The sequence below is a fragment of the Hydra vulgaris genome, chromosome 13 (genome assembly GCF_038396675.1).
Source record: "Hydra vulgaris chromosome 13, alternate assembly HydraT2T_AEP".
Taxonomy (NCBI): Eukaryota; Metazoa; Cnidaria; class Hydrozoa; order Anthoathecata; family Hydridae; genus Hydra; species Hydra vulgaris.
Genome location: NC_088932.1, coordinates 39,602,848 through 39,615,000, shown reverse-complemented (window position 1 = coordinate 39,615,000; position 12,153 = coordinate 39,602,848). Strand labels below are relative to the sequence as shown.

The 12,153-nt window shown below is 28.1% G+C and overlaps 1 protein-coding gene across 1 annotated transcript in view; it reads left to right on the top strand.

Moving 5' to 3' along the window:
* The window catches only part of LOC100205322 (uncharacterized), a 21,467-nt gene extending 9,790 nt beyond the window's left edge, over positions 1-11,677 (top strand). The window contains exons 4-7 of the mRNA XM_065816831.1: positions 5,669-5,731; positions 5,856-5,996; positions 6,095-6,160; positions 11,241-11,677. Of these exons, the coding sequence (XP_065672903.1) occupies positions 5,669-5,731; positions 5,856-5,996; positions 6,095-6,160; positions 11,241-11,327 (357 nt within the window). The 3' untranslated portion in view covers positions 11,328-11,677. The remainder of the gene's footprint in view (positions 1-5,668; positions 5,732-5,855; positions 5,997-6,094; positions 6,161-11,240) is intronic.
* Positions 11,678-12,153: the final 476 nt, after the last annotated feature.

The window sequence follows — 12,153 nt, the reverse complement described above, 5'->3', positions numbered from 1 at the left end:
TAGTAAATATTTACATATCTCCATAATTCTATAACATGTATGCCAAATTGAAGTACCTGTATCTTTAGTTAAAGATTTCATTCTATGACCTTGTTCACCACTCTTTTTTAATGCCATATCTCCAAAATCAAGTAAGTACTGCAAATTTATGTCTAATTCTTCAGAAATAACTCTCTTATGAGAATCTAAAAATCACATATTACCATAAATTTCTTTTACACTTGCAATTTTCCAAAATTTAGTAACTCTTTCTAAAAAAACAAATGATTTCATTCATATTGCAAGGGTGGATAACTTTTAAATAAGTTTATAGAGCAGCTATAGTTTAATCGCAAAATACTCTTAAACAATGTGACTTTTTGTCTTTCAATGGGTTTTGGATACAAAAATTATTCTTGATCTTTCTCAAAATCAAAGATACATAAAGGTCACTCCACTTGGCAGTCAAATTTTGGTCTTTTTCAAATTGTAATTCCTGCATTTTTTCCGTAATCCAGTTATTCCTAATATTTTTTAGTAGATTAACATAATCAAAAAGGAAAAAAATTCCATATTTTGTTGACCACGCTTTTCCTTCAGCTCTCTCAAATAATTTTTAAAAAGCTTGATCTGTTTGATTGCCATCACAAATAACTGAAATTACTTTTCCATTGCTAGACTTAATCAAATTAGTGACATAGCATACTTTCTCAAACAAAAAAGAAGCATCTAAATGACAGACAGGTATTATTTTGCATAAAAAAGATGGTCCACCTTTTAAACATTTAACCATAATACCCAAAACACTATTTGCTAACAACTTTAGATTATTTTCCGCTTTTCCAAAAAGGTAACCACCATGATAAAGAATAAGAGACTTTACATAAACTTCATCCATCAAAAGTATACAATTTCTATGATTTTCCTCTAAATTTGAAAAATTGTACTAATAAAGTCAATTTCTCAAACTTTCTTTGTCATTGATGTAATTTTTGTTAATATATATACACTTGGCAGTGTTTAACAATGCGATCTGATTATAGTTTCTACATTATAAATTTTTTTACATACTTTTGATGCATTCATAGATGTAATAAGATCTTGTAATACCAACTTTTGATGATCAATTTTAATGTTGTTCAGGAAGCAAATTGTTACTTCAACTCTTAACCAGCGATCAAGATATGTAATATGATTTTTTGATCGTGAACAAATAAAACAACAAACACCAGCATGAAAACCTTCAAATTTAAAATTGCTTGAGATATGAACAGCTTACATAAGTATATTGCGACAACTTGTCATGCTTTTCAGTTCTGATAGAAGACAACACTTTAGTAGTGGACATAGGTTTTAAAGGTTGAGTTGGTACCACATTAAGTGAAATGTTTGGAAAAATTGAAGGAGGTTCAACTGGTCTAACTTTCCCATTGACAATAATTTTTAAAAAATTTTCTGGAAAATGTCTTTTACAGACAACAGCATCTAGTTTATTTGGAAAATTACTACTTGAAATTGAATTTATCCAACGATTTCTTTCTTCTTCATTGGGGGAAGCTTAAAAATTTGTACTTTATTTTTAGTGTCATAGTTTCCTCTAGGAACACAGCACTTTTTAACCATTTATTGTAACAATCTACTACTCACAAATCGAGCTTTTAAAAAACTAAAATATATGTTTCCGTAAGATTTTCTGCCCCCAGTCAAAAATATGGATCTGCGACGGGAAGGCCTGTAGTAAGTATCGCCATGTCAAAAGATCATTCATTCAAAATTTAAATATGCACAATAGTTATTAAGAGTCAAATTTTTTACTTTTGTTCATTTATTATCAAAAGCAGTTAGCTCTTAATTGCCAAAAAACAAAAGCTAACTTTACTTTAAATGGGTTTTTTTAAATCGTTCTATCTTTCGAAAAAGCAAATTTTTATACATTTCCATTGTTATAAAATTTTGCAACACGTTTTTCAAGTTAAGTTTCGTAGCGACATTCATTTTTTTTAAACTAATGTTCAGTTAGTAACCTAAGGAAAGTTATGTCATGTAATTATTGTAAGTAATGTAATTACATGAAATAAAAAAAAGCAATTTTTTTTAAATTTATTTTAATGTTCTGAAGAAATATTAGGTAGCTAAAATAAACTGAAAATTATTTATATACTACTGTATTTAAAACTAAAATTTTTGTTTTAATTTAAATAACAAATCAAAAGAAAAATAATTTTTGGGGGCTTTTTTTTGGGCGCCCATACCACTCCAGCACTAAAAACTGTCTAAACCACTAAAACAAGTCTGGGTTTGTCCCTGAAAAGTGTCAAATTAGTTCACAAGAAATCTAACTCTATATTACTTAATTAAAAACAGAATTGTATCCCTATAGAATATGTTGCTGTTATTAATTCAAAATATATAAATGGGTTCAAAATTTGCTTAGGTATTTTTGTTATTCCCAAACTGGCATCTGCTAAAGTTTATTAATTAGATTTAATAAGATTTTGTTTTCATTTTGTCTGCATGTTATCATATTATTTTGAGCTTTTGCATACAAGGCCTGCAGTGTGGAGAGAAAATCAGGAGAAATCAGTATTTTCATTCATTACTTTTTTTTTTCTCTGGCAATAGTCAAAAAAAGTAGTGAAAAAAGTAGTAAAGTATGAGTCAAGATTATCCAAATAAAAAGGGGTTTGTTTTTTTAGTAAAGCATGCCCGATTTTTTTTTAAAGTGCATTAAAAACTTTATAAACAATTTTTTAATTGATTAATGGTTACGTGGAATCCTATGATGATTAATTGTGTGACAATCATGATAGGTTTCAGATCCAGAATCATTATAGAAATCAGATGGTATATAGAAATTATATTCATGAGCATTATGACTATGTCTATTTTTATGTTAGATATAGCATAAAAAATATGTCACTGTCACTACAATCAAGAAAAAACACTACACACTATACACTGCATAAAATGCTTGTCAAATAATAATTGTATCATGAATCAGATTTCAGTTCTTCATGTACAGTAGTTTTATGCATATATGGAAATTTGAGGTGATGGCTTTTTACCATTTGCAGCAAGTAATGCAACTGGTATTCCTTGTAAAGAAACTACTGCAAACTTTTATTCCTTGTAAACAACTTTGTCTGAAACTAATTTTGCACCTTTCTCTGCCCCACTTGATAACTTTCTGTGTAGCAACTGTTGCACGAGCTGTACTATATTCTGCATCCTATTTTACTGGTGTATGTTGTATGAGGAATATTATCTAGCAGAACATTTTAGAAGCCTGAGTAACAACATAAATAAGGTTACCAAATGCTTTTGCCATCTAGTCTAAAACAGCTAATCTGTGAAAGTGTTTACTTAGATTCCATAGATATCATGCTGTTGCCTTTTCGGCACACTTCGATACCTCATTGTCTGATTCTCAATATTCAATAATCAAAGTTTCTTTATGAGGATTAAGTCATAATGAGGAGCTGATGTTAAATTTGGTAAAACAACAAATGTTTCTCAGTTCACAATAAGTAATATGGAACTTGTGATGAAATATATTTTCATATTCAGTATACATGACGGAGTATACCAGATGCACAATAAGCAGTCTCTTTCTCTGGCATGCTGCCAAAAAAGCTCAATCTGTTGTTCAAGTAGGGTGCAAGCCCTTTTTATGTATTCCTGGATGTATCTAAACAGTGTTGCTGGATATTGTATAAAAAAACAGAAACACAACTCAATTAAGTGGAATATTCCAATCATGCAGCGCTTGCATTGTAGTGTCACACATTTGCTGCCCAGAACCTGCTGGGAACCTTGGTGCAGCCAACAGTTTTTTAGTTCCAAGACCTGATAGCAAGATTTAAAGTTAATTAACTTCACCTCTGCCTATCAAATCAGTCAATAACTTGCCATCCCAATGTAGGGTTAATGTAATAGCATATTTTTAATTTCAGTTAGGAATAAAACTTTTGAATCAATTACTAACTGTTGACATTTTGCAATTCTTGCTTGGCATAGTGATTCTGCTGATACAGTGCACTGTTCTAAAGTTGGATCTAAGCTGTGTGCAATATTTGAGAATATCATTTATCCAGTTCTGTTTAGTATTTTGAGTCAAATGCATTGTAGTAGTAGCTAAACAATAGTAAGTATGAATTAAGAAGCAGTAAAACAATAAGCCTCATCTGCAGATACTTTTTGCATTTTTGGTGTGGTTGGTTAATCATTAGAACAGTGATCACTTTCATCAGTATTATTTCTGTCACTGTCACTCTAAAAAGTTTTGTAGCCAAATTTTTTGATTCCGCCTTTCTCAAGTCTTCTTTGACTATTCGTTGTGTTGCAGCAGCAGCTGACAGTGTTGCATCTTCTTGTCTCAATGTATCTTTTCTCTGCAGCAGTAAAAACTGTTTGTCAGCAACCATTGTTAAGTTATGAGTTACTAGAAAACAAAGAATGGGTTAAAGAGCAAGGATACAGCTAACTGAAGACTTAAAAAGCTGTAGATTTTATGAGTAAGGATAACATAAAGATGGTTCAGAGTTTTGTCAATGTGTGAGGATTCATTAAGGAATATTAAGGAACAAATACAGCTAATTTGCTGAATGACCAAGCCAAGAAAACGTTAAAAAAACAGTTTAATAAATTTTTTAACACCAAAAAAGTTTAAACGATAGCAAACATTATCAATAAGCAATTGCCACACATAGTAAGTTTTGCTCTGAAAAAATAAATTGGGAGAAAAATAAAACTCTTAAAGTAGAAATAAAAAAATTTGACCGTAAAGTATGTGAAGCACTCAAAATACAGAGGCACCAATGTTTCCCATCGAATGGCGGAATAAATCTTGATAATGGGCAATTTGTCAAAACTAAATTTTGGACTCCGTTTTTCTTTTCTTACGTAAAGAAAAAAGAAGCCATTCAACTGCTAACCCCAGTTAAAAAATTTATTAAACTGTTTTTTCAACGTTCAAAAAATTTTGTAATATTTTCAAGCTGATGATGCTGGTGTCCATAACCCAGTGAAAATTTCTCAAAATAAACTATTATTTGTATTAAGAAAAATCGTATTGTTTGATGTTTTCTTATTAATATAACATACACTCTTACACACGATGTCTACACTCAAATCATATATATATATATATATATATATATATATATATATATATATATATATATATATATATATATATATATATATATATATAATATATATTTGTCTAGTAAGTCTTCTTTGAGTAACTTTAGAATTGAAAATAATTTTTAAAAAATATTCTGGTTGATCGTATCTTTCAATCAATTGTGCACTCTTTTGCCAAATAAGCAAATTCTTAAGTTTTTAAAATAATGATCCTTATTTCTTTAAATTCTATATTTAGAATAAATCTTAAGTCAAAGAAACTACTAAAAGCAAGTAGCTTTTGTTTCTGTGTTCTAAATCTAAATAAAATATTTTTTAAATTCTAAACATACTCTTAATGAAAACTTTTTTTTCTTTTTAGTGAGATAGGAATTGATTAAATTAATTTAGTTTTGTTTTGTACAATCGTTTCAATGACATTTCTTGTAGTACTTGATAGTTTGTTTTGTTTATAAAACATAAAATACAGCTAAGTACTAGTTTTTAATTTATTTATGTAATATTTCTATCATATTTTATATTGTTTTGTAAAATATATTTCTAGACTGTTGACCCTGTTGATGTCTACCACCAATCAAATGTTGACGCACAATTAGATAATGATGCTGTATGTTTTTTTTTATTATGTGATTGATTTAATTAACATTTTATTGTTGTTGTTTTTTTTATTTATTTTAACTTACTTTTTTTTATTTTGTTTACAATTGTTATTTTTTTATTTATTTTTAAAGATAAAAGCTCTTGTTGGAGGAAAAAGGAAATTCAGAAAAGAGGATATTAATATTATTGATGTGAAAGGAGAAGATTTACAGCTTTCAAAGGGAGAATACCTAAAGAATCTTACCCAAGATTCTGGTTATAGACCTAAAGTTGTAAGTTATACATCTTTTTAGCATCAGTGATGTATTTTTGAAAAATGCTTAAATAAATTATATTTTGCTTATAATTTTTTTATTATTATTCATTTTAGTCTAAAAAAGATGAACCTCGTAAATTAGAGAAAAGAAAGCATCAAATTACATATCTGGCCTATCAGGTACATTGTAGAGATAAGTTAGAAATTACTTTTTTGTATACTCTTTTGTTTTGTTTAAACATTGCTTGATTTTTTTTTTTTTTTTTAACTTGATAGGAATATAAAATACTTTATTGAATGCTGATTTTACAAAATTATCAATTCATAGACTTTGTTTTTGATAAGTCGTTCACTTTTTATTTCTAAAATGACCTTCAGAAATCATCAGTATGCTAAATCATCACTATGCTAAATAATCAGATGCTAGTGATACTTATATCATAGTTTGATACTTACATCACAGTTTGATACTTACATCATAGTTTGATACTTATATCATTAATCATATCATGCTTAGTTACTAGTATTACCAGGCCAGAACACATAAATGCTTTAAAAAAAAGAGAGCAACAGAAAAACAATACAAAAAAAGCAAAAGAAAAACTTTCATGAGTTCAGCTTATTCTTACATTTAAAAATATAAAATCATCCTTAACGTTTCAATCCAAAGTGGTTTCTGAGTTATTACTTTTTTTTGTTGTTGTTATTTCTTTTTATTTTAAATTGAGTTTTTTACAATTTAAAGTATTTATTTGTGAGGTTTTTTACAATTAAAAGTATTTAGGTTTTGATTAAAAAGTTAATGATTTGGTTAAAACCCTAACTTTTTCAAAAGTTTATTACCCATGGTTCCTCACCATGATGTCCCTAATGGAAAATTTCCACGGAAAATCTATGAAAAAAACCCATGGAAAAACCATGGGTATTTGGAACATGTTTTTATGGAAAACCCATGAGTTTCCCATGCAAAACCCATGAGTTTCCCATGGAAAACCCATGAGTTTCTCATGGAAAATCCATGAGTTTCCCATGCAAAACCCATGAGTTTCCCATGCAAAACCCATGAGTTTCCCATGCAAAACCCATGAGTTTCCCATGCAAAACCCATGAGTTTCCCATGCAAAACCCATGAGTTTCCCATGCAAAACCCGTGAGTTTCCCATGCAAAACCCGTGAGTTTCCCATGCAAAACCCGTGAGTTTCCCATGCAAAACCCGTGAGTTTCCCATGCCAAACCCGTGAGTTTCCCATGCCAAACCCATGAGTTTCCTATGCAAAACCCATGAGTTTCCCATGCAAAACCTATGAGTTATCTATGGAAAACTCATGAGTTTTTCATGGGTATTTGGAACACCTTTCCAAAGACTCATGGATTTTCCATGTTCAAATAGCATGTTTTATTTTCAAGTTTCTTTGATCTAATGTTATATGAATTGTCATATTAAACCGTAAAAAGCAAATTTTATCACGCAAGTCGCTAATATTATTTAGTTCTTTTAATCTATGGGATTGCTTTCGCTGAATAAAATCAATAAACATAACAAAATTTAAATCTTGTTAAATCCTACAAATCTTTGAAAATTAAAAGCTATAATGCACCTAAAATATTAAAAATTGACTTCACCACAATATTTAACGCACACTGAAAATAAATAAAACAAAAAATTACAAGTAATATCATACTATCAGTGATATACATAGTGATAAACAATTGAAATAGATTAAGAAAATAATTTTTACAGAAAAGATAACAATTTACATGTTTATTATTTTATATTAACTATTTGATAAAAATAGTATATATAAATTAGATAATTAATAACTTCAAGTTTCAGCAAATTAAAAAGAATCATCAATAAAGCATATTTAATCCAAAATTGTCCATTTCACAAATCTAAACAATACATCATACAATTAATATATACATACTAATTTTCTTTATTTACTAATTCATTATACTTATAATTATTATCTATTATAACTTACTTTATAATTACCCATTATACGCATTTATAAATGTTGCCAAATGTTGGGTAACATTTTTATAGAAAAAAGTAGCAATGAATATATCATTATTTATAAATAATAATTATAAGATTATTACTTCTTTTTTGCCCTAACTATCTGCATGATGTACAACATCGTTTACATTTCCAGTCAAACCTGCCTGCTGATAATATAGTAATTTATATAAAATGATAAAGTTAAAATGAAAAGATTTATGCACATATATAAATGTCACCTGCACGTCAGTAACCTTTATATAGAACAAGGCAGCAATAAATATTATAATACTTATAAATTGTAATTTAAAAAAAAACTTCCTTCTACATTTGAGCTATTTGCATGATGTGCAACATAATTTACAAACCTGTTTTCTTCATATCCTTGCCATCTTTGTATATATTATAAAACACAAACTTGTAAATGTACGGCTAAATAAATGAATTAAAAATTTATAGTGCCAGTCAAACCTGCCTGCTGATAATGTAGTAATTTATATAAAATGATATAGTTAAAATGAAAAGATTTATGCACACATATAAATGTTACCTGCACGTTAGTAACCTTTATATAGAACAAGGCAGCAACAAATATAGTATTACTTATAAATTGTAGTTTAAAAAAAAACTTCCTTCTACATCTGAGCTATCTGCATGATGTACAAGATTATTTATATTGCCAGTCTAAACTGCCTTGTGATAATGTAGTAATTTAAATAAAATAATAAAGTTTAAAAAAAAGATTTATGCACATATATAAATAGTACCTGTATGTTAGTAACATTTATATAGAACAAGGCAGCAACAAATATATTATTACTAATAAATCGTAATTTGGAAAAAGCTTTCTTTGTCTAATCTATCTGAAAGATGTAAAGCATTATTTCTATCGCCAGTCAAGCTTACCTGCTTATAATGCAGTAATTTAAATATAATGATAAAGTTAAAACAAAAGGACTTATGCACACACTATTAAATTCAAAAGTTTATTATATTTTTACTTTTTTACTATTTGAAACATAACAACTATAATAAATATGTAATTTATTAAGTATAGTAATGTAAAAACATAATAAATAAGTGTGTGCATAAATTAAATGTGTGCATAAAAAATGTGTGCATAAATTAATTTATTTTTACTTAAAACGAGCACTTCACATTAGTTAAATATAAACAAATAAAAATGATTTTATTATTTACAATAAATTATAAACATTGCTTTTATATGCTTATAATTAACTGTGAAGTAAAATCTTGTGCATTAATTAAATTCCTTTTCTGATATTTTTAAAACATTACCATAGTTTTCCCTCTCCAACTAAGTTGTTCTTTGAACATCCTTACAAGTTGAATCCCAAAGATTGCGCTTTTCTTGTTAATTCAAACTCAATTCGCCATTTTATTTAGACAGCTTTTGAACCATTTTTAAAAATATTAGATGCATATAAAAACTGACAATGTTATAAATGATATAAATGATAAACAACATTATTTATTTTGCCAATCAAACCTGTCGGATTATAATGAAGTAATTTAAATAAAATAATAAAGTAAAAATAAAAGGATTTATACACAAAATATTTCATTATTTACATATTCTAATAATTCTGCTATTTAATTGTAAAGAAAAAAACATAATAAATATCCCTTACTAGATCTAGTCGCTAACTAAATGCCTACTTGAATGTTTGCGTCAACAAATAGACAAAAATAAATTAACAGAACTAAAATTGAATAAAACATTTATCATAAAATAAAGTTTTTTAATACTTGATAAACATTTACCATACAACAAAGTGTTTTAACTTCAAACATTTTTATGCAAAGGCCATTAAAAATAAATTAAAAAAGATAGTACTAGTTATCTTTCGTACATTAATTATCTAATCTTATCCAATACACTGCTTATCTAAGCTTATCTAACATATTAGATAAGTTTTATAATAATAATTATATTAGTTAATTAATGTACATTAGATAACTAATGTATCAATACACTAGTTATCTAATGTACGTTAAAACTAAAACATTTGTAGTAAACCAAATTAACATTCAAAATCAAATTGATTCACTTGAGATACTTACTATACTCACGCAAGTTATGCAAAGTAAACAAAGTTATTGGCAATAGCTAGAATAAGTTTATGCATAAATAATATATAATTAAGTATATAAATAATAAATAAATATATGCATTTTATAATGCATCATAATAGGATAATATGCAAAGACGTAAAGGCAGTAAAGGCCAAGACTAAGACCAAGACATTTTGATTCAATACCAAGACTAAGAACAAGACAGTTGAATGAGTCTCAAGACATCTCGGGACCAAGACCCAAGTCTCGAAACCAACATCTCTAATAATATCATATAATAATACATTATAAAATGCATACATTTATCATATTCTAACTATTGCAAATGTCTAGTTGTTTATGTCTGTATGTTTAGTTTGAATCATATTAAATGTGGTGCATTATAAAAAACATAATTTATAGTCTTATTAAATACAGAAAAATAGGAGAATGCAGAAAATTTTGTTTACTCAAGTTAGAAATGGTTGTAACTCTACGAGTTTTGAAGGCATCTTTAAAAGCGCATTCGTAAAACCCATGGTGAAACGTGAGCTATGAAAAACAAACCATAGTTCACCCATAGAAGTTCCATGGGATTTCAATTTTAATGAAAATTGACCCATAGAAATTCCATGAAATTTCCGTTTTCCATGGGAAAACCATGGTTTACTTCATAGAATTCCATGGGTTTTCCATGGAATACTCATGGAATTCCACGGAATATTTCCGTAAGGGTTGGTTTGGTTCCACATTATGGTGTTGTTTGGTTCCACACCATGGTGTGATTTGGTCTCACACCATGGCGTGTTTTGGGAATGTTACTTTAATGCCATTTTATTTTCAATCATGGCTTTTTTTGGGAATTTTCGGAAAAGTTATAGTAAGGTTTATTACCAGATGTAGAAAGATTTAACATTTACTTTAGAAAATACCTAGGTACAAGGTAGGTTTTGATTCATAAAATTATATAATTTGTTGTTCGATTTTGCAAAATACGTAGCTCAAAACGGCAGGTTTTAGATTAAGCTTAATATTGTCATAACTCAGAAATCGCTTGGTTTTGGAAAATTAAAATGAAAAGGTTATTATTATTATTATTATTCAGTTATTAATGATAAATCTGTTTTGGTATGTGTTTAGGATTTAATATTGAATAACTTTTAATGAGATATTTGTATTAGGCAAAAGAAAGAGAACACGAGCTTCGCCAAGCATGGTCAATCAGCAAAGCTACTCGGCGCGATACGCAGTCAAAGTATGGTTTTTAAATCAATCATTCTTCGTCCGTAATTATGCGATCACAAAGTTTCTCAAATAGCTGCGATTTAACACTTTGCAATTAGTTGTCTTCCATGAATCTTACCACCAGAAGCACCTGGTGGTACTATGATTTTTTTTCTAATACATATTAAATGTAAATATTAAACTTTGATGAGGATTTACAATGGATACTGTATGATGACGGATGGCTGGTATCCATATCTTTAGTCAATCAAATTAAGTTTTATCGTTTCATGCGATGTCAACAACGCTTGGGCACACTTAAAATCTAAAAGTATTGTGAAAGAAGTCACTCGAAAGCTGTAGATAGTTTTAACGAAATAAAAAATTGAATTATACAATAGTTGTATACATAGACATTATCAATTCATTTTAGTAATTTCATATCCAGTAGGAACACAGCGCGTTTTAGACGTCTTAAAAACGTTTTAATGCGTTTTCATACTTCACAGTAAAAAATATAACGTTTACATAACGGTTATAAGCGTTATGTTTATTGTTAGTAAAAAATGTCTCGAGCGTTATGTTCCCCAAAATTATTTTCATATTCGTTTGTCTATAAAAGGCGTTATGTTTTACAGTTATGTTAGTTAAATTACGTATTAATATGACAAGCGGAATTTTTTTGCAAATTGTGTTATACGTTTATATGCGGGATTTTCTGAGAATTGTTATATGTTTATGATATTTTTCTATAAGCATTAAGAGCGTTCAAACAACTTTTATATTAACAACGCGCCTAGTGGAATCAATTATATTAACGTTTATTATATATTTGTTTACTGAGACTCGTACCTTTATGTATGTTAATAT